The sequence below is a fragment of the Ailuropoda melanoleuca genome, chromosome 1, assembly GCF_002007445.2.
Source record: "Ailuropoda melanoleuca isolate Jingjing chromosome 1, ASM200744v2, whole genome shotgun sequence".
NCBI lineage: Eukaryota > Metazoa > Chordata > Mammalia > Carnivora > Ursidae > Ailuropoda > Ailuropoda melanoleuca.
Window position 1 is genome coordinate 68,430,882 of NC_048218.1, and position 27,902 is coordinate 68,458,783.

Consider the following 27,902-nt stretch of genomic DNA (forward strand, 5'->3'; position numbering starts at 1 on the left):
TGCACGTTGTCTGCTAGAGATTTTCCCTCTCCCTCTGCCCTTCCCCTGCTTGTGCTCTCCAAATAAATAAGTACATAAATAAATAAATACAATATTTAAAAAAAGACATACGACATATGTGTCAACAGACAAATGAAAAGATGTTCATCATTACTTATCATCAAGGGAATGCAAATCAAAACTACAATGAGTTATCAGTTCACACCTGTCAGAATGGCTAAAATAAAAAACATACGAAACAAGTGCTGACAAAGATGTGGAGAAAAAGGAACCCTCCTGCACTGATGGTGGGAATGCAAACTGCTGTAGCCAACTGTGGAAAACAGTATGGAGGTATTTCAAAAAGGTAAAAAAAATAGAACTACCCTATAATCCAGCAATCACACTACACTACAAAGAATACAAAACCACTAATTCAAAGGGATACATGCAACCCTGTGTTTATAGCGGCATTAGCCAAGATATGGAAGCAGCCCAAGTGTCCATGGATTGTTGAATGGATAAAGACAATGTGAATATATACATACATATGTGTGTGTGTGCGTGTGTGTGTATGCAATGGAATATTACTCAGCCATAAAAACGAATGAAATCTTGATATTTACAACCACATGGATTGGGCTAGAGAGTATAATGCTAAGCAAGTCAGTCGGAGAAAGACAAACACCATATGATTTCATTCATTTGTGAAATTTAAGAAACAGAGCAAATGAGCAAAGGGAAAAAGAGAGAGAGAGAGAGAGGCAAACCAGGAAACAGACTCTTAACTGCGGAGAGCAAACGATGGCTCCCAGAAGGGAGGCCAGGGTGGGAATGGGTCAAATAGGCGATGGGGATTAAGCAGTGCACTTGTGACGAACACAGGGTGATTAAACTAAAACTTAAAAAAAAAAAAAAAAGTCTCTAAGGCAAGAAAGCCTGGGAGCCTTGGTTAGGACTGCTGGGAGACCCTAAAAATCCGGGCCTCCTGGCTCACCTGCAGGTAGCCCCCGGCACTGCGGCCGCCGGCCGCCCCCTCCCATCCCCCTGCCACCGCCCGCGCGCAGCAGTTCCCTCTAAAATGCCTGCTCGCTGCGAGTGCTGAGTCGCTGAGCCGCTCGCTCTCCATGTGACTTCAGTTTCCGTCCGTTCCTTCCGCAAGTGCTAAAATAATCTGATGCCCCAGGGAGAGGAGGCAGCCCAGCCCCGCGCTCGGCTGCTCTCGAGGAGGCCGGAGCCCCGGGAGAGGATGTGCCCGGCGGAGCCGCCTGGGCCTGCGGGAGCCGTGAGTATCTCCTGCGGGGCGGCCCTGCTGGGGTGGGCGAGCTCGGGCGCCGCCGGGTGATCGGAGGTCAGTGGCCGTGGCCCACAGTCCGGGACGGACGGGGAAGTTGCGGCTTGCTGCCTCCAAACGCCACCGCTCTTGTGCTCAGTTTGGGGCCCACAGCTCCGGGTAGGTGGAAAAGCCTCCCTCTGGGAGCGCTCAGAGCTGAAAGAGGCGGTGCGGTGGGGTGAAAGCCGTGGAGGCTTCAGATTCCTCTTTTGAGGGTTTGAGTCCTGGCTCTCTGGGGAGATTGCCTGAGCCTCAGTTTCTTCATCTGTGAAATGGGAACAATAATGCTCCCTCCCTGGGCTGAGTGACTGGCGGTAATGAGACTATTCTGTGGACATTCCGTATGCTGAGTGCTTGGGTCTCCCTTCCTTCCCCACAACGTGGTTTGAGAATCACCATTTCATAGATGAAGGCACTGAGACCCTTTCGCAGCCACACATATTTAGGGCTGTCTTCACGGGTGTGGGTGTGTTGGAGGCGTTGGGGATAGAACTTGAACAAGACAGGCAAAGCCCCTTCCCCACAGTGTTTGTCCTTGGGAAATTCTGCAGGGTTCTGTTACTTTGACTCTCAGCTAGTAAAGATGAGAGAGAAACTAACCCTCAGGTGTCTGACCCCTTGTCCAGTGCTCTTCCCAGCCTTGGTGGCCTCTCTGTGTGGGCCAGATTATAGAGGGTTCAGCAGTGTCCCCATGCACTCGGTAACTGACCTAAGTAAGGAACCACTGACCAGCTCCTCCGTATCGCCCTCAGAATGGGCTGCTGGCTCTCTCTGCCCCGGAGAGAAGGTGGCCACGTGTCCAGCCGCGCCTGGGACTAGACGAAGCTGAGCAGGATCCTAAGAACAGAGCCCCTGGATAGGACTGTTCCTGAGTGGAGCACTTCCAGGGGAACGGAGGGGACTGCACTGGAGGGTTCTTCGCTGATGAGTGCAGCCTCTGGGAGTCCGGAGGGTAGACACATTCACTACATAGAGCCAGCCTTGCGAGATCGCGTGTGCCCCTTCACCGGCTGGCTGTGCCGGCAGATGGCCCCTGTGGATGCTGGCCGTTTGCAGGGTTTCATAGCCCTGAGACTTATTTTCCTCACACACCCATAGGTCTGTGCAGGTATGTCTGAAAGTTCCTGGGGGTGATTTAGGGAATCATGGGCCAAGAAAAACAAAACAACCCAAAATAGAACAAAACAAAACCTTGATTCTTGCCTTTAGGTTAACAAAACAAAACAAAACAAAAAAGTCAGTTTCACAAAGAAGGTGCTTTCATCTAGTGGGTCCCCTCATAGGAACTTCATGAAAACCCGTTTAAACCTGATCCCACATACTACTCACACCTGTCACCCAAGAGCAGGAACCTCCCAAACAGGGAGGGGAGCTTCGGCTTGGGGCCTGGGTGAGGAATGCGTTGACCTCTGTCTGTCCCTGGCTTCTGTCTTCATCACAGAAGAGTGATGCCAGTCCCAAATATCATCTTCGCTCTGGCTGCCGTGTGCACCCATGCCACGAAGTGTAAACGACTCCTGGACGGACAGCTAGATGTGCCTCGCACTATCTTCACACCCGCATTATAACCACATAAGTGAGAGCACAGTAGGCTTTCAACCATGACTGAAAAACAGGATCTTTCTGAGGACATGCTGTATGGTCAATGATGCTAAGTGACACGTTTTCATATTAGTGACAGATATTTTTGCCTTTGATAGAACTTTGTTACTATACTCATTTCCCACCCCTCAAACTATTCTTCTCAACATCATTGAACAAATGTTATGGGCTCAGTGTGTGGGGGCTTCTGGGCTAGGCTAGGTGATGTTCTCTGAACACTCACAAAGGTAAGGAGAGGGGTAAAGGACACTGGTACTTGGATCTTATCAAGCTTCACAAGCAACTGTAAACATGAGTTCAGGGGTCTTTTAGTTGCAAATGACAAAAACCCAACTCAGCCTGGCTTCAGAAAGAAAAAAAAAGATTTATTGTTTTAAATAACCAAAAAGTCTATGTGGAATAGCTTCAGACATGGCTGGGTCCAGGTGCTCAAACGTCGCCGGCTTTGCTTTTTTCTGTTAGTAGGCAGGTCCTAAAGCTGGTGGCAAAGATTGTCCCATTCCTCCATGAATTCAAAGAACTGCAGCTCCAAGCTTAGTTCCCATCAGGTTGGCATCTGGAGCCGGAACAGAAAGCCTCTTTCCCAATAGTTCTAATAACAATCCTTTTGTTGGCTCTAATGGGCATGTCGTCTGTGATGTATGCATTATAAACCAATCACTGTGGTTGGGGAAATAGAGGGCTCTGATGGACCCAGCCTGGTGCTTAGGCCCCTTCTTGGAACCAGGGATTGAGGTCAAACCCACACAAACATGGACTTCTTAAGAAAGGAAGGGGGTTGGTGGCATGACAATGTATATGCACTTAACACTACTGAGCTTTACGCTTACAAGTGGTTAAGATGGTAAATTTTATGATATGTGTATTTTACAATTAAAAATAATAATAAGGGCACCTGAGTGGTGCAGTCAGTTAAATGTCCAACTCTTAGTTTTGGCTTGGGTCATGATCTCAGGGTGGTGAGATGGAGCCCCGCGTCAGGCTCTGCACCCTTCACAGAGTCTGCTTGGGACTGTCTTTCCCTCCCCCTCTGCCCCCCTCCCTTGCTCGCTTGCACAGTCTCTCTCTCAAATAAATAAATAAATCTTTTTTAAAAAATCAAAAAAAGAGGGGCGCCTGGGTGGCACAGCGGTTAAGCATCTGCCTTCGGCTCAGGGCGTGATCCCGGCGTATGGGATCGAGCCCCACATCAGGCTCCTCCGCTATGAGCCTGCTTCTTCCTCTCCCACTCCCCCTGCTTGTGTTCCCTCTCTCGCTGGCTGTCTCTATCTCTGTCGAATAAATAAATAAAATCTTTAAAAAAATAAAAAAATAAATCAAAAATCAAAAAAAGAAAGAAAGAAAAAGGAAGGGGTGGTTTCCTCAAAGGGGAATTGAGGAGTTGTTACCAGAAGGAGAAATGATTGTGGGTAGGAAAAACCAACTGATTTCCAGAGCAAATGCAGTCAGGTGCTGAGACCAAACCACATGTGTCTTCTCACTTCAATGCATGAGTGATTCCAGACCGAACAAAGGGAATAAAGGAGGAAGTAGAACCCTGTCGTTCTCAGCACCAAGGTGGGCATGAGGAGCAGGCCTAGTACCTGTGATGGCCACGAAGCCCTGGGAGGACACAGGGACACCCCACGTCCAGCCCCAGCCCAAACATCGTTGGGCAGGTGCTAGCTGTGTGTCCCAAGAAACTCTCTGCTGTGCCTCCAGGAAAGAAAAGAATTGGGAGCGGATTTCTCCACAGAAGTTAGCACTTGAGCTCTCTTCACCTTGACTCTTGTCAAGCAGGACCTACATGTCTGAGGCAGCCCAGCACCCACCGTGCCAGCAGGGACTCCTCTTGGGGTACACATCATGTTCTCCAGTAACCTCATGTCACTCTTTTTTAGATGTCGGGCTGGCTACTGGCTCCTCCTGGTCCTCCCTGTTGTTACTCTTCGTCTGGTCCAGCCGTAGTCCCTTGGGTCTCTCCTGCCTTTCCGATGTTTTCTTGGGGGTCCCACCAGACGCCAAGGCTGGGTTCTCCCCCTCAGGTCATTCCATGCTTGGCCCTGGGTCACCTCCTTCAGCTTCAGACACATTAATGGTCTCCCTATCGCTGCCCAGACAGACACCCTGAGACCTCCTCATGGGATTCTTCTGATGGCCTTTCACTTGTTCTGGGTTCTCGAGCCCTTCCTCTAATCCCTAAACTGAAGTTTCCATTATATTTAGTAATACTGGCTTCTTATTTCCTTCTAAATGCCAGATTTTTTCTAGGCTTTCTAGCTCCTTTTGCAGAACTGTAAAGCCCTCATCTTTGTCACAGGTACACTCCCTGGCATTCACAGGTTATCTCTTTCCCATAAAAGCCCCAGGGCCCCATGAACACTCAGGGGTGCTATTCAGAACATCAAATACTGCATGGTACAGGCACTGTCCTGTTGGAATGGACATTGTCTTTAGAGACAGGGTCCTGGGGCCCCTGCTGGGTCAGGTGTTACCTCCTTGGTTGCGGGATCATGGTGAGGGCCTGGCAGTTCCAAGAGAGGAGCCTGGCTCATGGGATACCTATTTCCCGACATATACAAACCTGTGCCCCAGCCAAACATTCACTCAACATGTACCCTTCCTGGGCAGGTGCATATCCAGCACCACCTACCCGGGCCTGAACGCAGCTCTGGTTTTGGTTTTGCCCTTTCTGAGCCTTGAATTTCCTATCTGTAAAATGGAGATAATAGATTTGAATCTAGATGTTTGCACACCAATGTTCGCAGGAGCATTATTCACAATGGCCAAAAGGTGGAAAACAACCAAAGTGTCCACTGATGGGTGAATGGACAAATACAATGTGATCCAAACGTACAAGGGAACATTATTCAGCCATAAACAGGAATGAAGTTCCGATACCTGCTACCACATGGGGGGAGCTTGGAAACATTATGCTGAATGAAATAAGCCAGGCACAGAAGGACCGATATATGACACGATTCCACTTACAGGAGGTACCTAGAAGAGGGAATGTATAGAGAAAGAAAGAACAGTGGCTACCAGGAACTGAGGGCAGGGGGGACGGAGAGATACTTTTTAGTGGGCAGAGTTTCGGTTTGGGATGCTGCAAAAGTTCTGGAGAATGATAATGGAGAGATGGCATGGCAATGTGGATGTGTTTAATGCTACTGAGTTGTACACTCAAAAAGGGTTAAAATGGTAGATTCTATGTGTTTTTTATCCCAGTAAAAACTGGAGGTAATAATGCCTAGTCTGTAGAAATGTTGCAGAGTGCTAAGTGAGATCAAAGGTCTGTACGAAACCTTTGCAATCTCAAGTGCTATTATTGCCATTATTATCCAATAGCAGTAAGTTATAATCCACTTGTTTTGGCTTTATCCAAGAATTCCCTAAAAACCATTGTTATTTGGGGGGGGGAGTGTTTTTGTTTTTGTTTTTAATCACATTACTCCCATTCCTCTGGAATTCAAATAGGTTTTGAGAAACACACACACACACACACACACACACACACACACACACAAAATAGCCTTAGAACACATAGCCACCTGGCCAGTACAATTTGAGGGATTTTGAAAAAGACAAAATGATCTCCCCTGCCATCCTGAAACTACACCGTGAAAACTTTATTACTTTTCACCATTACCTATCTAAATACCCATTGCAGAGCAGTGCATTAAAGAGGGTATCAGTCGTTCACACTGCAGTGTCAGCTGCATTCTTCCCAATTCTGGTTGAGGACACTGAGGCAGTGATTATCAAATCTTATTTTTTTTTTAACAAGACAAACTTTCCCCAAATACCCTTTGCAATCTCAATTAAATTGAGATTAAATTAATTAAACTGATCCAGAAGATTGAACAAGGAGTGACTTACTTTATAGTTACATCACTTGATATGCATTCTAAAGTGTTTAGGGGGAAGTATGCTGATGACTGCAATCTGTTTCTAAATGCATCGAAAACTAAGATGGGTTGAAGGATGGATAGCAGGATAGATAGATGGATAGCTGTGTGAAAAAAGCAAGTGCAAATGTTAAGAGTAGAATCTAGGTGGTGGGTATACCAGCAATCCATGTCAAATTCTTTGGACTTTGCTGTATGTTTAAAATGTTCATAATAAAATATTGGGGGAAAGTTAAATTACTAACAACACCTGGTAACTGCTCATATTCCTTTTCATGAACATAAAAATCAAATAATAAAAAAATCAAAAGCTTCCATAAGAGCTACAACTTTCTATACTATGTTAATATATTATATGAATCATTGCTCAACTGAACTATTAGGATGTGATGAGAAGATGGCACATGCACTGGGTCTTGTAGGATGAATAGGAGTTTGGCAGCTGGAGAAGACCAGAAAAAGGGCCTTTCCCACAGAGGAACCAGTGTGTGAAAATACATGATTTAGTCATGGATAGCAAATATCTGGGGGTGGCTGGGGCTTGTGGTATTGAGGTTGAGTTTTGCTGGATTCAGACTAGGTTTCAATTGCAGCTCTGACATTCTCTGGCTCCATAGCCTAAACCTTTGTGAGCCTCAATTTACCATGTATGAAATGGAGATAACATTTCCCTGCTAGGATTTTGTGAGTTGGGACATGTGAGGCACCTGGTACAGCACTTATCCCAAGGTGAGCCCTCAGTAGACATCAGCTGTTGCAAATTGCACCTGAGAGTCTGGGAAGCAAATATATTTCCACTTTGGGCAATAAGCCTCGGTTCTCACCTATAACCCCTTTCCTGCCTATGGTCTCCCACAGACTCTGGGTGGTCTCTCCTCCTCTGAACATCCCCGGGTCTACACTCCGCAGCTCAGATGGATGGGAGAAGGTACTGCTGCTCCTCTGTCTTATTTATTTCAACACCAGCTCCCTGTTTGCACGGAGGAACTGTGCCTTCCCTTGAATTCTGACACTTCCTTGTCTTACTAATGAAGTCCACACATTTCCTTTATTGACAACGTTTTTCACACACGTTCTCTCATTCAGTCTTGACACAACCCTGTGAGATCAGCAAAGTACCGACAGCCTCATTGTCACCCACGGCCACACTGGAGTGTGAGAGAGAACAAACCTGTGATATTGAAAGGAAATGACAGGTTTGAAATTAATGCATCGCTAATCAGGTGCCTGTCCACAGAGATTATGTGGGTCTTTCATAAACAAAGGTGACGACACGTTCCCACCACCAGCCCTGTAAGAGCAAGGTGTTGTCGCCCCACTGGGAGCACATTTGCATTTTTAAAAATCTGTGGCCATGGAACAGGACAGCATGAACTGACCTCCGTTCGTTCTAAAGGGCTGAGCCTGACCACGTAGGGAAGCCAGCTGACTCCTTTGTAGCCCTGAGGAGACATAGTCCGGCAGGATAGTGTTTAAGCAGCACTCCACACACTGGCTGCCCGGAGCTGTCGTAGGAAGAGCCCAAGAGAAGAAAATCGTGTGGCCTCGAGTCTCCCTCCAGGTGCGGGCAGAACCTCAGCCACTCCCAGATGAAGACTCTTCGTCTCCCAGGCTCAGGTGGCGTCTGGCTGCTCAGGTGGGGTCTGGGTGGGAACCAGACATCTGTATTGTAAACCAGTGCTTGGAGACCGTGGCACCGCGTTCCCTGTGGTATCTTGTCCCCTGTGGCATCTTGTCCATATCATCTCATCTCTCTGACCTGAGTGTTCTCACCTCCAAAATACTGGTGGGCGGTCCCTTCAGAAGTGCTACAGTTCTCCTGAAAGAAATGGTCAGTTACTAGATTTGAATGAACGTGCATGTGCCAGAAGAGTCACATGCCACAGATGTGTCCTTTCTCAGATAAATTCTTATAGCCACATGTCCAAGGAGCACGCCAACAAATTCAAATGGTACAACTGCTCGCTTACTCGTGCAGGCTGAGAGTGGGATCCAAGTCCTAGAAGCAAATAGGAAAGTATTCACACACCCAGCTGCTCACAAAACAGTGAGCTCCCACCTTGGGTGCGGTTGAGCACAGGCAAGTCGATAACCTGCCAAGCATCATGCTGTAAATATGACAAAGACTGTTTCTTGAACTTTCTTTGAAAACTTGCCTTACAACACAGGCATTATGATTCCGTTTTCCTGGGGAGGCAATCGAGGCCCAGAAGCTGGATGATGTACTCAAGGTCAAGCCAGGCTTTGAACCTGTTCCATCTGTCCCCCTAGCCTGGGCTGATCCTTTACCCCTACAGCCACCTTTCCAGAAGCTGGACTGAGAACATGCAGCCCCAAAATCTAAATCCTCTGGACCCTGAAAAACAAAAATAATGGCTATAAAACAACTTACTTTAGGGATTAGTCAATGATATTTTTTCTTCCATTAACTCCAAATATGATTTTTTTTAAAGATTTTATTTATTTATTCGACAGAGATAGAGACAGCCAGCGAGAGAGGGAACACAAGCAGGGGAGGGAGAGGAAGAAGCAGGCTCATAGTGGAGGAGCCTGATGTGGGGCTTGATCCCATAATGCCGGGATCACGCCCTGAGCCAAAGGCAGACACTTAACCGCTGTGCCACCCAGGCTCCCCCCAAATATGATCATTTTAAGCACACTCACAATAATTTCCAGTTCTAAGTACCTATAAGAAATTCTCTCTTTTAGTGATATTTGACTCTGATTATAACATATATTTTAATTAATAATAGATTAATTCCATTCTTTTAAACTTGTCTTTATTTTTTAATTTATTTTTTAAAGATTTTATTTATTTATTTGACAGAGAGAGGGACAGCCAGCGAGAGAGGAAACACAAGCAGGGGGAGTGGGAGAGGAAGAAGCAGGCTCCCAGCGGAAGAGCCCGATGTGGGGCTTGATCCCAGAACTCCGGGATCACTCCCTGAGCCAAAGGCAGTCGCTTAATGACTGAGCCACCCAGGTGCCCCAAAACTTGTCTTTTTCAAAAAAAATTTTATTTGAGAAAGAGAGAAGCAGCAGACTCCCCTCTGAGCAGGGAGGCAGACATGGGGCTCCATCCCAGGACCCTGGGATCATGACCTCAGCCAAAGGCAGACATGTAACCGACTGAGCCACCCAGGTGCCCCAAAACTGGTCTTAATATAGTAATTGAAATTGATTGTTGGAAAATTAGAAAACACAAAGAAGCAAAAATACAGATATGGAAAAAGCAGATATCAGGTGCAATTCTCCCCACTGCTGAGATTCAAATGTGTACCTTTTCAACTATTTTCCATACACATGCAGATGAACGCATATTCCTTTAGCAAACTTGGGATTATACTCTACATTCTATTTTGCATCTTCCTTTCTTTATTAATATTTTATCATGAACATCTTTCCATGTCACTAAATATATTGCCACTGAAGTATTTTTAACTGCAGCACAGTATTTCCATCATATGGTTGTATCATAACATATTTAGCCAATTCTTTCATTGTTGGACTTGTAGATGGTTTCCACTTTTAAAAAATAGTATTACTAATATCGCACTGATTATCTCTGTAAAAATATTTTTACATACATTATAATTCCTTCCGATAAACACCTGGGAGTGGGATTATTGAATCAAAAGTAATCCACATTTTCAACGTCTTTGATAAATTTTGTAAAATTGTCCTTCAGAAAAAGTGCCAACTTTCTCTCCCATCTTCAGGGTATAGGACAGTTCTGGGGGCAAAGGGTCCTCAAAAGCCATTGTGTTGCCTATGTTTTAACAAGCTCATTATTGGGGCGCCTGGGTGGCACAGCGGTTAGGCATCTGCCTTCAGCTCAGGGCGTGATCCCGGCGTTATGGGGTTGAGCCCCACATCAGGCTCTTCCTCTGGGAGCCTGCTTCTTCCTCTCCCACTCCCCCTGCTTGTGTTCCCTCTCTCGCTGGCTGTCTCTATCTCTGTCGAATAAATAAATAAAATCTTAAAAAAAAAAAACAAAAAAACCCAAAAAACCCCCAAACAAGCTCATTATTAAAAGAGAAAGCTGGAGAAGCAAATTATGAGGTCTGAATTCACACATCAAAATTCTAAATGCCATGTTACCCCAATCCTCAGTATGCAAGTTCTTTTTATTTAAAAATTTTTAAAATTTATTTGTTTGAGAGAGAGAGAGAGAGAGAGCCAAGTAGGGAGGAGCGGCAGAGGGAGCGGGAGAAGCAGACTCCCCACTGAGGAGGGAGCCCAATGCGGGGCTCGATCCCAGGACCCTGAGATCATGACCTGAGCTGAAGGGAAATGCTTAACCGACTGAGCCACCGAGGCGCCCCTACAACTGGTTCTTTACTTTTGTAACTATTCTTTATTTTCCTTCACATAAAATACCAAAATAAAATTTAAAAAATCTTTGGAATTAATAGTACGCATTTTGGACATTTATCTAAAGAAGATGTAGAAATAAGTCAGTAAACACATGTAAATGCTCAACATTGTTAGCCATTGGGGAAATGCAAATCAAAATCACAAAGATAGCACTTCACACCTGCTAGGATGGTTGGAATAAAAACGAAAGGAAATAACCAGTGTTGATGAGGATGAGGAGAAATTGGAACCCTCCTACACTGCCGGTGAGAATGTAAAATGGTACAGAAACTGGAAAACAGTCTGGCAGTTCTTCAGAATCAAACAGAATGATGGTACATCCCAGCAATTTCATTCCCAGGGTGTCTACTCAAGAGAATTGAAAATACGGCCACACAAAAACTTGAACATGAATGTTCATAGATGCATTATTCATAATAGCTGAAAGGTGGTAACAATCCAAATGACTAATGAATTCGTAAATAAATGTGGTAAATTTGGCTATACAATGGAATATTATGCAGCCATAAAAAAGGAAGGAAATACTGACTGATTCATGCTACCACATGGATGAACTTTGAAAGCATTATGCTAAGTGAAAGGAGCCAGACACAAAAAGCCACGTATTGTATGATTCAATATACAGAAAATGTCCAGAATAAGAAAATCCATAGAAATGGAAAGGAGGTTCGTGGTTGCTGAGGGATGGGGGAAGTGACTACTAATGGGTATAGGGCCTCATTTTGGGGTGATGCAGATGTTCTGGAATTAGTCAGTGGTGATGGCTGCACAACTTTGTGAGTATACTAAAAACCACTGAATTGTACACTTTAAAAGGGTGAATTATATGGTATGTGAATTATGTCTTGATTTTTAAAGTGTACCTTGTAGCTTATTTGTAGGAAAAGAGAGCACAAAGTCTCTAAATCTTTTTAGAAATCTGTCTTAGATTTCATAGCTAGTTAGACTTCATAGCTGGGTGTGTGAATACCCTTAGATTTCATAGCTAGTTATAAACTCACTATTCAAAAGTTGAATAGTTTTATCTTGACTCTTTATCTGTCTATTTATCTATCTATCATTATCTATCTTTTGGTCCTCGATCAGAAGGACTTGGGCCCCCCTCATCTTCAATTTAAAGTTTGAGCCAAAATGTTATTCTTGCTTTTCTTTTTTCCCCTTTCCTCTCTCCCTCCCTTTCTTCTTTCCTTTTCCAGACTACATTTTAAGCAATAAATATATCTTGCTAAACCATTTGCTTGGTGTCAGTACAATTTCTCCAAGCAAAAATCTTGCAAATCAAGTTAGTTTTATGTGCAGATTCTCATAAAACAGAGATGATGTCTACAATTATCTAACATGATGATTTGTCAATACCCAAAATAAGTCAATTTTCCTGTTACAAGAATCTAATTAGTTTTACAGTACATTTTTTATTTTTTTATTTTAATTTTATTTTTTTTAGGGAGGGAGCAGCAGGGGTGGAGTAGTGGGCAGGGCAGAGAGAATCTTAAGCAGGCTCCACACCCAACACAGAGCCCCATGCATGGCTCGATCTCAAGAGTTGAACACTTAACTGACTGAGCCACCCAGACACCCCTAAAACTGTGCTTTTATGTGTTAATTTTTTGTAACTTTTAATATTGAAACCATTTTGAACTTACAGAAAAATTGCAAAAATAACTAAAAGAATTCCCATAAATTCTTCACCTCCATTCACCAGTTGTTAACATTTTGTCATGTTTGTTTTCTCTCTTTCTCTTTTTATTTATTTAAAAAATATATATGGGGGTGCCTGGCTGACTCAGTCAGTAGGGCACATGACCCTTAATCGCAGGCTCATGAGTTCAAGCCCCACATTGGGCGTGGAGCCTACTTAAAATACATACACACACACACACACACACACACACGTGTATTTTTTTTGTGAATGATTTGAGAATAATGTTGCAGATATGCCCCTTTACCTCGAAATAATTCAGTGTATATTTTCTAAGAACAAGTTTAGCCTCTTACATAAATGTAGTACAATGATCAAAATCTGGACATTTAACATTAATATAATACTGTTTTTTGTTGTTGTCATTTTTAAGTAGGCTCCACACCAGATTTGGAGCCCAATGTGGACCTCGAACTCATGACCCCTGAGATCAAGACCTGAGTTGAGATCAAGAGTCAGACACTTAACTGACTAAGCCACCCAGGCACCTCTATATAATACTGTTATTTCATCCATGGTTTATATTCAGATTTTGCCGAGTACCCCAGTAAGGCCCTGCAGTAACGACCATTTGGTTAAGGAGGTGTCTGCCAGGTTCTCCACCATAAAACTGCTATTTTCACCTTTGCAAAATTAATAAGTAATCTGTAGGGAGATACTTTAAGACTAGATTAATATCTTGTTTCCCAAAAATTTTTTGCTCTTTAGTTTTCCCATCCCTATAGGATGCACTTCGAAAAATACATTGCTAGATTCAGATTTCAGTCACTTTCTCTAATTTTCAGGTGGCATCATAAAACTTGCATACACTTTGTTGCCCAATTTTGTCCTTTGTGTTTAAGCTTATTAAAGAGCAAATCTTATTTTAGTTAGCTCCTTTTCTTTGGCAAGATGCAACAGCTGGGCCAGCGCTTGGGGGTTGGGGGGTGGGGATGCTATCATGAGCAAACATGGAGCTTGGAAATGGACCTGACCCTGCAGCGAACCATCAGGAACCCCAAAGGCAGCCTCAGAGGACATTTGCCACCCAGCCTGCAGGGCCCACCCTCTTGTCATTCTTCCTATTCCACCTTCTCTGATCTCTGCCCTCTGTTGACTGTTGACCAGATGTCTATGACATCTAACTCATAGCTTCTGCTTTCTCACAGCAAGATCCCTCAAACATTCAATTGTACCTTCTCTCTATGCCTCTTAGCTCCAATTTCCACTGCTCATTACCTAATTCGGGGCACTTGAGTGGCTCAGTCAGTTAAGCGCCCAACTCTTGATCTCAGCTCAGGTCTTGATCTCAGGGTCATGATTTCAAGCCCTGCAGTGGGCTCCACACTGGGCGTGGAGCCTACTTAAAAAAAATTAACCTAATTCTCTCCCTTGTCTCTGCATCAGGATCACTCAGTGGGTGCTCGCTGCATGTAAGGATTGACCTCCTCTGGTCAGGTGCTCCCCCAAGATTCTATGAGCTTGCTGGAGGCAGAGGTAGAGGTGGAAGTGATGGGGAGGTCATGTGTTTTTCTGAGGGCTGCCCTCAGAGGGACTGCAGGTGTAGCAGACAGAGCTATCGACTGACCTGGACAGTGGAAGTTATATTAGTACGTCAAGTCAGAGCACATAATCTAACACTCTGGTGCTCCTTCCAGATAGGAGAGAAGCTGTCTGAAAACTCTAGTTTAAATGTCAAATGCTAGAATCTTCAGGATATCTTTAATTAAGGTTTATGTGTATATGCATTTTTAACAAATGTTTACTGAGCACCCTTCTGAGGAGAATATTTGAAAAATATTATGTTCTAAGAAATACTGGGACAACAGATTACCATGATTACCCCTCTTCTTTTAGGAACTCCAACATTTATCTCATGTTCCCTGTTTATTTTTATTTTGAAAACTTTCTAGTTTACAGAAAAGTTAAAAGAAAGTATCATGCCAAATGTATCTTTTGGCAATATTTTGCTTTAATTCTCTCTCTCTCTCAGGCCATGTGAAAGTAGGTTACATAAATTGTAGACATTGTGAAACTTAACCCCGAAGTACTTCAGCATGCATTTCCCAAGAACAAAGGCACTTTCCTACATAGTCAAAAAATCATTTTCATACCTAAGAAAATTAGCAATAATCTGATAATATCATTTGTACATAATACTATCTGAAAATACATGATTCGGTATACATGTAAATGTACCCCAGTTGTCTCAAATTTTTCTCTTAAAGATTTTTAAAAATCCCAAATCCACTTGAGGTGCATGCATTACACTTGGTTATTACACTCCTTCTTCACTTGTCATTAGACCTCCCTCTTTTCCCCTCCACTGCCTTTCTTTGTGTTTCAAGACTTTGACTTATTTGAAGAGCCCAAGCCAGTTGTCTCGTAGGACAATGTACAGCCTGGATCCGTCTGATTGTTTCCTCACGACTGCGTCCAGGGCAAACATTCTTGGCAAGGGTACTGCAGAGATGGGGCTCTGTGTTTCCCAAGGCACCCCACCTGGGAGCTCAGAGTGTCAGGTGGTCTCACTATGGGAGATGCTAAGTTTGAACATTTGGTGAGGGCTGAAGTCACTCTAATTTTTTGCTACGGATCAAAGAGACCAAAGCTGTTCCCGAGGCTTTCAAATACTTCTTGGTAGTAGGAATTATTTGAAGTGGTCACAGACTGGGGTTTCTCTTCTTTATTATCTGTTCTCCGTGGTGTGTGACCAGCTGCCCTTCCCTTTCTCCCAGGATCCCAGGTGGGATTTGCTCTTTTATTTTTAAACAAAGGAACCATGAGAGACTATGGCTTCGGGGAAGCAAACTGAGGGTGTCAGAGGGGAGGANCTTTCTCCCAGGATCCCAGGTGGGATTTGCTCTTTTATTTTTAAACAAAGGAACCATGAGAGACTATGGCTTTGGGGAAGCAAACTGAGGGTGTCAGAGGGGAGGGAGGTAGAGGGATGGGCTAGCCTGGTGCTGGGTATTAAGGAGGGCACATATTGCATGGAGCACTGGGTGTTATATGCAAACAATGAATCATGCAACGCTACATCAAAAACTAATGATGTACTGTATGGTGACTAACATAACATAATAAAATTTTTTTTTTAAAAAACAGAAAGGCAGATCCCTTTCTGTGGGGACCTCTAGCTAGCACCTGTGCCTTTCATGTTCACAGGTGTCAGCCTCACACATTCACACCCTGCACTTGTGCATTCTCTGCTTCTAGAGATTTCTTCCCCTCAGACCAGTGTGTACATATTTGTTTGTTTTTATATATATATTTATTTATTTATCAGAGAGAGGGGGAGAGAGAGAGAGCACAAGAAGGGGGAGCAGCAGGCAGAGGGAGAAGCAGGCTCCCCGCTGAGAAGGGAGACCAATGCTCCAATGCTGGGACTCGATCCCAGGACCCTGGTATCATGACCTGAGCCGAAGGCAGATGTTTGACCAACTGAGCCACCCAGGTGTCCCTATGAATATTTGTTTCTGACACAAGTACCTCTGAGTTACCATCTTTCTCCAAAGACCCCTTTGTTTAAAGCTTTTTCAGCTTCTCTTGATTATTTTGAGGAGAAAGTTCTCCATTACATGCTAATGTATGTATAACACTCTCAACACTTACTGAGGCGCCTTTAGCAAAGACGGTGAGGCCCCTGCTCTGTAGTAGCGGTGAAGGGGGCAGGGAGGTGCGAGTGTGGGAGTGAAGTGATATTCAGGGTGCCCCTGGATATTGGAAATCCAGCATCCTTTCCTGAAAATGAATCAAAACCTTCCCACACAGCAAAACCAAAACTCAAGTCAGAGTTATTCCTTAATATTCCCAAACTTTTAGTAGGAGGAGATCTTTTTATGGACAAAAATACCTGTAAATTGGCCTTTTTTATGTGTGGTTGTGTTTTACTACCCGCTGATTAAGACATTATCATGACAGAAAACTATTTGGAATTAATCGCCCTTAAAAAAGAAAAGTTTTATTTTATCGATACAGGAAAATGTACGTGCATTTGGGGAAAATAAGTGGTGTGCATGTATGTTTAAGCATTAGACGATCTAACAAAACTAGGGATGCTGCTGCACGCCTGAACAATTTTGATTTTTGTGACGACAGGGACGTGGAAATGTCAGGACTTCCAGAAGCAGAGACCAGTCAAAAGATTTCACTAACCCTCTCTTCCCTGTCCGTTGCAAAAGCAAGCAACACCCACATGTCCCCTCACTGAAGCCAGTCCTTGGCCTGCATGTTGCCTTCTTCTTCCATTCAAGCGGTCCTGAGCCCAGAACTGAGGTGGGCACGGGGATGGATATGGAAAGTGCCCCCCCCCCCCAGCGTACAGCGAAGCTGCTGCTGGCAGATCAGGACACCCTGTCCAACAGGAGTAAATGCTCCCGTCCCGTTCAGCCCACAGGACCATCCACTTGGTCTTCTTTCACCTTACTCGGCTCAATGAAGCAGGAGCTTCTCCGTACTATTTTGTGGAAATAGAAAAGGCAAACAAGCATACCTTCTAAAAAAAGGGAATTTTTACAGCTGATATGCATTCTTCTTCCTCACGGTTAGTGTTCTCTTGTTCTAGAATACAATCTTGATTTGTGTTGTTTTTTGAAATGAATCTGTTTTCACCACTTATTTATTATAACTAGGTATGAACAGAGAAAAACTAGACAAAAAGCTATATTGTATTTCTGCCTAAAAAGTAACACTGTATAGGGGCGCCTGGCTGGCTCTGTCGGTAGAACACGCGACTCTTGATCTTGGGGTCAAAAGTTCGAGCCCCACATTGGGTATAGAGATTACTTAAAATAAATACATAAGTTTTTTAAAAAGGTACACTGTTATAGACCTGGGATTGATATGGGTTGAATCACAGGTTTCCATGATAGCCAATTAGAAAGCTTCGTCCCAAGACTAATGATTGCACAGGGGATGCTGTTAAGCATTGGAGGTCCTAATATTTCAAGGACTTCTTAGAGAAGAACCAGCAAGGACATTTTGTGATGACTGAACACAAACAGAATAGTTAGAAGGTAAAAAAGAAATATAAATGCAATGCTAAGAGGACTTCACTCTAACAGAAGGTAGGATTTAGAGTCTTCGTATTTCCAGGTGAGCTTTGGTACAGACCTGGTACAGTTCTTATGTCCTGTTAGCACCTGGGTCATTAGAGCCTTGTCTTTCAAAGCTTTGCATTAATCAGAAGCTCACAGTCTCTGGTGTTAGCCATGATCATGAAAACCATGACTGGATAAAATAGAGAGAGACCTTATAGAAACTGTTAACTGAATAAAAGAATATAGAACTGTAGACTCTGTGTAAAAGAGAAGAGGACTTACCATTTTTTGCCTCCACACTTACAAGGAACTCTTCAATTTTGTTATCTGGTTTAAGAAGAACAGACAAGTGGAGTCTCTTAATGCCATCTGCTTCTCGTGTCAGGACCTCGGCTTTTATATAGGGGACTTTCCCAGTGGTCACCCAGACCAGGAGGAGACGTGATACTTATTCAAAGCCTACTTGGGTTGATTCGCAGTTCCTTGTGGCTACAGTTCCTCTGTGGTTCCCGCAAGTGCTTCACAGTCCATGAAATGGGAACCATGGATCCAGGCCCTTTTAATTATAGTGAGGGGAGGTTCTAGGTTACCTCATTTAAATTATTAATGTCATACTGCCATGTGTGCCGTCCATTACAATGACTTTCCTTTTGCTTTTCTTTCTGTACCAAAAATGTAGTTAAGATGATTTGGCTTTATAAATGGATGTATTGGGGCGCCTGGGTGGCAGAGCGGTTAAGCGTCTGCCTTCGGCTCAGGGCGTGATCCCAGTGTTATGGGATCGAGCCCCACATCAGGCTCCTCCGCTATGAGCCTGCTTCTTCCTCTTCCACTCCCCCTGCTTGTGTTCCCTCTCTCACTGGCTGTCTCTATCTCTGTCAAATAAATAAATAAAATCTTTAAAAAAAAAATAAATGGATGTATTTTCCAGAAGATGTCAGAGACATTGAAGTGAAGTGGGACAGTTATTATTTGCCACAAGCTTAGCTGCCCTCTTACAGCCAGAGACTCTGTGGAGTGGTCCTCACCCAGCTGAGGTTGATTATGGGTGGAGGGGAAGCAGCTGTATGAACAGTAGAGGGTTCATGGGATTTCCGGTGAGATTTGGCATCCAAACTCATCTTGTACTCTTTGCAATGCCATGGCTCTGAGGAATCCTTCTAGACACTCCCGGAATAGTGTTCCTCAACCTGAATGGTTATTATTTTGAAAGCCTTTTATTCTTCTCGGGGTCATTATGTATCTTTTTGTTTAGGGCTGATCCAAAGCCATTCTCACTTACATCATTGTACCTGTCAGGGTCCAACCAGGAAACAGAAACACTGAGATTATTTTTTTAAAGAGGAAATTTAATGAAGGAAATTGGCTACACGTGATGGAAGAGGCTAAGAAGGTAACCGGCAAGGAGACCGTCAATCCACAAGTTAGCAATTTCAGGAGACTGTGATCTTCCCTAGGTAGGGGAAGGATAGAGGCAGGAGGATGTTACTAGGGTCTCGGAGTCGCCAGTAAAAGTTCAAGGACTTCTCTGTCCAAGGCAGAGAGAGAGGGAAAGGAATACCCTGGATTCACTCCTCCTTCTGCTAACCTCTCCTAGTGCCTCCCATTGACCGAACCAGCTGGAGGCCCGCTGACACCCAAAGCTTGGGAAACAGCCTTCAGAAGTCAGCTACCTGTGGTACAGAGCAGGGTAAGACATCTGTTTGAGGACAACCAGCTCTCAACCAGCATAGTCATCCGTTAATGGGATTAATCCTTGTTCTGGAATTTATTAACATAGAATTTTTAATGCAACCTTCCTGTATACTTTCACACATTCAGTTGGTATGATGATATATTTATTCTTCCATCCAAATTTTTCATTCTTTTCCCTTCTTTGTGTAACTGCTGAATTACCTTGGAGATTATACATAACAACCACTCAACCAGCTCAATGATGTTTGAGACTCATAAATAATAATTATGTTATTAAGTACCCTCAAAGTTAATGAAGCACTTTCACATATACTGCTTGATCTCATAAAAACTCTGAATAGTTATTATTATCCCCATTTTATAGAAGGATTATCTGAGTCTTAGAGACTTTATATGAATGGCTCAAGGACAAAGAACAGATACTGGAGCCAGAATTCAAACCCTGGTCTGTCTGGTTCTAAATCCCATAATTTTCCCATGCTGCCTCATGAGAGGAGTCACCCAGAAGGAACAGCAATAATCTTTCTTTCCTGGTTGGCTGAGTTTAGGAGGAAGGAGAAAATATATTTTAAATTTGCAAAAGTTTTCTCCTTGACCCAGAAATTAAAATAATACTCTGGGGATGACATCAGGCCTTTCTAGCATTTCAGTCTAAAGAGTTACATTCTTCCTGAAAAAATTTGTAATCTTGCCCTGTACACATCTAGATTTGGCATTTTGGTATATATTGAAATGGCTGTTCTGGAAGGGTCATTGTCACAGGAGCATGTACCTCCCACACCTGACAGAGGGGGTGAGGGAGGAAGAGAGGGGGCAAGTCCATGGTTCCCATTTCCCCCATGGTTCCCATTTCCCTGTCTGTCTTCAATACAATATAGGATGTCCAGTGAAACTTGAATATCAGATCAACAATGAATTCTTTAGTATAAGTATGATGCAAATATTGCATGGGACATAGCTGCACTGAAAAGTTATTTGTTGTTTATCTTATATTCAAATGGCATCCTGTAATTTGCTAAGTCTGGCAACCTCATCTCAAGGTGGGCAGTGACCCAAGGTTGTTTCCTGTCTGTGTGCGCGTGTGTGTGTGCGTGTGTGCGGACGCGCTGAGCATCCAGAGCCCATATGACTCTGCTTTTGCCATCTGTGCCCCTGTACATGCCGTGAGGTCATAGTTCCTGCACAGGCGCAGAAGCGGAAGGAGGGCTAGGAGGGGGATTCCCAGTGTCCAGCAAAGACTGATGAATTCTGAGTTAGAGGTTCCCTCTGTGGTGAGGAGAGCTGACCTGACCTGAAGTGAAGGCTAAAGTTGATGTACCTGGTTTCACTTTGCTTTTCTGCTAGTCTGTTTTCACTGGTGAGTATTCAGATCTGACTGGGAAGTTAAAGTTAACCTCAGAGATGTGTGAACTCATTCAAAGAAAGAGAAGAGGAAGGGGCCCAAGATGGCCTGGATGTGTGAGGCAGAAAGGTCCTTGGTCCCCTGGAATAGGTGAGGAGGTTCATATCAGTGCTGGCACTGCTAGCTTAGGAGAAGACTAGGGAACAGACCCCGTGGTCCCTCTCGGGGCAGGGGGATGTCAGGGAGAGGATGGAGCAGGTGAAATGCTGGGACCAGGCACTTGCCTCTGATTGTGAGGAACACAGAGCCGAGAGGCGAATGCCACTGGGCCACCCGCCCTCCCAACAGGAGGCCAGTCAATTCAACAGCACCTTCAGGAAGAGAAATTATGCTGATTACTCATCCTGGAGCTTAGGGAGGGGAGCTTGGGGTTGCTCTCAGCCCTGCTCCTAAGTTGATCTGGAGTCTTGCATAAGCCCTTATTATCTCTGGACCTTTGAATGTTCTCCTGTAAAACTGTGATGGCAGAGAATATACCAGATTTCCATTATGGTTTCTCTTAGTTCTAAAATTCTGTTGGTATATGTATAGTTTTAAGCCTTCTGATAGTTCCTGTTCTGTGTTCACTGGCCAGGTAAGAGGGCTGGCGACCACCCTTCATCAATAATCCTTATTATATCTGGAGATGACTTTTCATTTGCCCCTCAGTTTGTTCTCTTATCCAGGCAAAATATCAAAGTCCTTTTTTTTCAAAGGGCTATATTCAAAAGAGTTAACCAATGAGATCTACCCTCCTAAAAGCCTCATGTCAACACAATAATTAGTAACTCTATGGGACCAGAAGCTACAATTAATATTTCAATCCCAGTTCACCATTCTTTCATTCATTCATTTGTTCAGAAAATATTTATGGAGCTCAGGCAATGCATCAGGCAGGTTTGAGCTTTGGGAGGAAAACTTCGACAGACCTACAAAACATGGCAAACTCCAGGTGACCTGAGACCTGGTTCCTCAAGTTCCTTGCCTCTCTCTTCTGTTGATGGGCTTTTACAAGTTTCAGTGTTCAGCCACCTGTCCATCAAACGGGAGAGGCAAAACAAAAATAAGATCTTGTCTACAGTTGCAGTGAAAGGTTAAAAGTGTTGGCTACCTGAGGTATTTGAAGAATCTGTGGGTTTCCACCTCCTTACAGCTGTAGGCCTCCAAGACCAGACATAGCTGGGAACCGGCTCCTTCTACCAAGAGTACAAAGCAGCCCTCGGGGAAGTCCTTCTCTTATCCGCTTTTTCCTTGCCCTCTGTCCACAGTGCTGCACTTGAGATGGAGTTACTGCCCCTCTGGCTTTGCCTGGGTTTTCACTTCTTGACACTGGAATGGAGAAATCGAAGTGGAATGGCTACAGCAGCTTCCCAAGGGGGCTGCGAGTTGGTGAGTTTTCCCGGGAACTCTGGGCTGTTGGTCGCCTCTGTCCTGACAAGGATCAGTCCATTTGCAAAACTGGTGGATTGTCCAGCCAAGAGGGCAGGGAATGAGGGAGTCGGAATCACTGTGCAGCTGCCCGCACGCTGCTGTGTGCAAGCTGCTGCTTAACCAAAGGTTAGGATGGCACCTGGGGAAGGCCAGGCAGTCCCTACCCCATCTTTTTCATACCTGTTGAAGACAGGAGGCCCCAGAGAGCGAGGTCAGTCACCCGGAACAAGAACACCTGCTTACGAATCTGGATGATCGAGCTCCACTCACGGTATCAGAATCCCTGAGCAGGGCGGCGTAAAGCTGGAGAAGCCCTGACTCAGAGCTTGTGTATGAGCCAGCAGCAAATGCTCGAACAGCTGTGCAGCATGGCAGCGTCCTTGGTCACGTTCAGGCTCAAGAAGATCCAGGGAGTGGATAGCTGAGTTTTTACAGTTTACCCTCTCCAGGGCTTTCGGCCTATATGTGATACCAGACTTGGCTCATAACAACTGAGCACATTTCTGGAAAGTTTCTCCCTTGCCTGTAAGTCTGTGGTAGCAAAAGTCTGCTTGGGAAACATACATTTAATACACATTCCTTGAGTCCTAATATATACCAGGCACTGGGAAGAAAAATTGAATGTTGGGGTAATACCTACATTCAATGCTGATAAATCTCAAAAACCCAGCTGGTCATGGTTCTCAACCACTCCTAGTAACCTCTAACCACTATGCTGTAATATACTGCAGTATGGAGTGGGGGGGTATGAGCCAGAACAGGTTTAAACCCCAGCTTACTGGCTGGTGACATTGGTGGGGGGGGGCACTTTGTGTCTCAGTTTCCTCCTATGTAAGATACGGAATAGTGGTACCAGCCAGAAATACCATAACACTGCATTTTGTGATGATTAAATGCGTTAGTGTATATAAAGCTCTCAGAACAGTGCCTTGTATGTAGTAAGAGCTACGTGTTTTATCTAGTTTTACTGTTGTTATTCTCTGCTACAACTTCAGACTTCCACTAGTCCCTTACAGAAGCAATCGAAGATTAACTTCACAATTGCTAATTCAGGAGGGAATCAGGCATAGAACAAAGAGGGAATAAAGTGTGAGTCCTTTGGTAGCCTTTCAGGGTTCAGGCTAGACCCCCTGCGTGACCCTCTCCAGCCTGGTGGGCAGGGGCAGGGGTGGGCTGCCATGGGGCTTAAAGAGTGGATTCCCTGTGACTCTTTAAAGAGGGAGAGTTTGCGAGTCCCGCTATCTCCAGTGCCCCTCCTTGCCTAAGCCATGTGTTATCATAAAGTGGACTTGGTGAGGTTTTCTTGGGCTCTGACAGCCACGTGGTCCTTTTGCAGCCCTTCAGTGGGGCTGCGGGGAATTGCAGAGGTGGGACCCCAGAGCTGCAGCAGTGGTGCTGAAACAGGTCCCACCACTTGAAGAAAGCCCCTAACCACAACACTCTCCACAGAGTCTCTGTGAGGGGGAGACCAACATTTACTCAAATAAAGAAATACATTATTTCTGCATGGGGAGATTGAGTTCTGTGAAGATGTCAGTTATCCTCTCCCAATTAACCCATAATTGGAATGCAATCCCAATAAAAATTCCAGAGACTTTTGAGGGGAGGGGAAGTGTGAAAGGAACTTGACAAATTCATTCTGATGTTTCTCTGGAAATTAGAAACAACTCCAAGGCTCAACAATAGATTAATTAATCAGATCATGCTAATCATCATAGCTAACATTTATCAAGCACTTACGTGCTAGGTTCTGTATTATTTTACATGAACAGTTACATTGAATCCTCAAGGAAAAAAAAAAGCCCCTATGAGAAAATTGTAAGTATAATTTCCATTTTATTGGTGGAATAATGAAGGTCCCAACTGGTTAGGTAACAGCCCAAAGTCACCCATTTGTTGAAAAGCAGAACCCAAATGGACTGACGCTAGACCTCTTGCTCTTTAACACTGTGCTATTCACGCAATGAACTAGTATAGAGTTGTTTAACAGAATGTGGTCAAATTTATTTTTCCTGCCACAGCAATATGTCTGCACATATTATTGAGGTGGTTAAAGTAGATCACTGGACAGTTTGCAGAGTGTGGTCTCGTTAAAAAAAAATGTTTTTTTTTCCCCTGCAATCCCTGGCCTTGTCCTACNCTGCACATATTATTGAGGTGGTTAAAGTAGATCACTGGACAGTTTGCAGAGTGTGGTCTCGTTAAAAAAAAAATGTTTTTTTTTTCCCTGCAATCCCTGGCCTTGTCCTATTGACCAATCCTTGAAAACAAAGGCCATTATTCTTCTATCTTATCCCTTAAAACTCTTTTTCCTGGACACCTGACCTCTGCTGACGGACTGTTTTTTCCAATCTCGTAAGACACTGGGCCGCACTAAAGCATCCTGAGGCTTGTGTGATTTCTGCATAGGACAGGGTCAGCCCATCCGTCCTGCCTCCTTATGCTGCACAGTCGTGGTGGAAGGGCCCTGAATTGGGCATTAGGAGCTCTGGGCTCCTGTGCCTGCAATGCTGTTGGCTCTTCTCTTCTCTCCAGACCCCACTTCTCTGTACCATTCAGGGTGGTGATGAGCTCTAAAGTCCTTTTAAGCTGTAATATTGATCAGTCCTTGTAGAGGATGTAGAGGGGCATCCCAGGCAAAATTCCGTGGGGTGAGACGAAGAAGCCACAGCATCTCGAGTTTCTGGCGTTGACTCTATTAGACGCACCCGTGTTACGGTAACAGCGATAAGGATACGACAGTGGCCGTTTGTGTGAATGGTGTTCACTGCATCAGGCTCTGTGCGGCCTCCCGTCTAATCCCACTGCAGGCCTCTGAGGTAGGCACTCTTTCTCCATCTCCAAGTTTCAGAGGAAAGAACAGACTTAGGCTAAGTAATTTGCCCATGGTCACATAGGAAATAAATGGCAGAGGTAGGATTTAAACCCGGGTACAGCCTTGGTCCTTAATCCCTCGCACAGTTGAAACCACACTGTGAGCACGGCTGTCACTGCTCAGAAGCCAAAGGACAGGAGCTCAGATCTTCTCTGACATTCGGTGTGTTGTAACTGGGGCCTGGGACTCAGCTCCTAGCAGACTCTTTCACCCTGAAGGTAAAGAATAAAGAAAAGTTCCCGTTTGTTCTACATTTTCCTACGCTTTTTTTTTTTTNTTTTTTTTTTTTTTTTTTTTTTTTTTGAAGTGTGATCTCTAGAGCCACTCGCAGCAGTTGCAGGAATAGCCCAGTGAACGGGCCAGGTTTCTGTGCATAAACTTCTGCCCCGGAAGCCTCCACCCCGCTGACCGGTGTGTTTTTGGACCTAGGTTGATGGAGTAGCCGACTGCCGGGGGCAGAACCTGGAGTCAGTGCCCGGCGACCTCCCGCCCCACTCCCGGACGCTCCTCCTGGACGCCAACCCGCTGAGCACCCTGTGGAACCACTCCCTCCAGCACTACCCTCTCCTGGAGAGCCTCAGCCTGCGCGGCTGCCGGCTGCAGCGCGTCGGCCGCGGCGCCTTCCGAGGCCAGGCCGGGCTGCGCAGCCTGGCGCTGCCCGACAACGCCCTGGTCCGAGCGCTACAGGGAGACGGCGGCCGCCTTCCGCGGCCTGCGGGCCCTGCGGCGGCTGGACCTGGCGGGCAACTCCCTGACCGAAGACATGGCGGCCCTCCTGCTCTGGAACCTGTCTTCGCTGGAGTCTTTGTCGCTGGCGAGGAATACCATCATGAGGCTCGACGACTCGGTCTTCGAGGGCCTGGGGCGCCTGCGGGAGCTGGATCTGCAGAGGAACTACATCTTTGAGATTGAGGGTGGCGCTTTCGATGGCTTGACGGAGCTGAGACACCTCAACCTGGCCTATAATAACCTCCCTTGCATCGTGGACTTCAGCCTCACCCAGCTGCGCTTCCTCAACGTCAGCTACAACGCGCTGGAGTGGTTCCTGGCGGCCGGGGGAGAGGCGGCCTTCGAGCTGGAGACGCTGGACCTGTCCCACAATCAGCTGCTGTTTTTCCCGCTCCTGCCCCAGTGCGGCAAGCTGCGCACGCTCCTGCTGCGGGACAACAACATGGGCTTCTACCGGGACCTGTACAACGCCTCCTCGCTGCGGGAGATGGAGGTGCAGTTCCTCCTTGTGGACGGCAACGTGACCAACGTCACCACCGTCAGCCTCTGGGAGGAATTTGCCTCCAGCGACCTGGCGGACCTGCGCTTCCTGGATATGAGCCAGAACCAGTTCCAGTACCTGCCCGAAGGCTTCCTGAAGAAAATGCCCTCCCTCTCCCACCTGAACCTCAACCGGAATTGCCTGGTGACGCTTCACCTCCGAGAGCACGAGCCCCCGGGGGCGCTCACGGAGCTGGACCTGAGCCAGAACCAGCTGTCCGAGCTGCGCGTGGCCCCGGGCCTCCCGGGCTGCCTCCGGAGCCTCCGCTCGTTCAACCTGAGCTCCAACCAGCTCCTGGGCGTCCCCGCCGGCCTCTTCGCTGATGCCAGGAACATCACTACAGTTGACATGAGCCACAATCCCATCTCCCTCTGCCCCCAGCTGGCTGGCTTGGACCGCCTGGGCCCCCCGAGCTGTGTGGATTTCCGGAACGTGGCCTCGCTGAGGAGCCTGTCCCTGGAGGGCTGCGGCCTGGGGGCCTTACACGACTGCTCGTTCCAGGGGACCGCCCTTACCCACTTAGACCTGTCCGGCAACTGGGGGGTTCTGAACGGGACCGTCGCCCCTCTCCGGGGTACGGCCCGCACCTTACAGGTGCTGTCTCTCAGGAACGTGGGCCTCAGTTCCGGCTTCGCGGAGCTGGACTTCTCTGGGTTTGGGAGTCTGCGAGTGCTCGATCTGTCAGGGAACTCTCTGACGAGTTTCCCACGGGTCGGCGGCAGCCCGGCCCTGCGGACCCTGGATCTCCGCAGAAACTCCCTCACAGCCCTGCCCCAGAGGGCTGTGTCCGAGCGGCTCGCCAGAAGTCTGCGGACCATCTACCTCAGTCAGAACCCTTATGACTGCTGTGGGGTGGAGGGCTGGGGGTCCCTGCAGCGCCTGCACACCATCGCGGACTTGGCCATGGTCACCTGCAACCTCTCCTCCAAGGTCATTCGCCTGACGGAGCTGCCCGGGGGCGTGCCTCAGGACTGCAAGTGGGAGCGGGTGGACATGGGCCTGCTGTACCTCGTGCTCATTCTTCCCAGCTGCCTCACCCTGCTGGTGGCCTGCACCGTCATCTTCCTCACTTTCAGGAAGCCTCTGCTTCAGGTCATCAAGAGCCGCTGCCACTGGTCTTCCATATACTGACGGGGCATGGGAGAGCGCTTTCCCTGCCAGACCTCCAGATCGGCTGCGGAGGACCCAGCTGGTGACTGGAGGTTTAAGTTAAAGTTTAAAATGTTTCCCTCCCCAGTTGTCCCCAAGCTCTTCCTCCATCATTGTGATCCATCCTCATCATCCCAGTAAAATATTTATTACGTGATGTTCTGTGACAATAAACACGTCTCTTAAATATTTTTTAAATCAAA

General features: G+C 45.9%; 1 protein-coding gene across 1 annotated transcript; it reads left to right on the forward strand.

Moving 5' to 3' along the window:
- Positions 1-1,270: 1,270 nt before the first annotated feature.
- On the forward strand, positions 1,271-27,902 carry NRROS (negative regulator of reactive oxygen species). The gene is given in 4 exon segments (XM_034660142.1): positions 1,271-1,432; positions 22,243-22,363; positions 25,710-25,952; positions 25,954-27,902. Coding segments are annotated over 3 exon segments (2,079 nt in total). The 5' UTR covers positions 1,271-1,432; positions 22,243-22,255; the 3' UTR covers positions 27,682-27,902.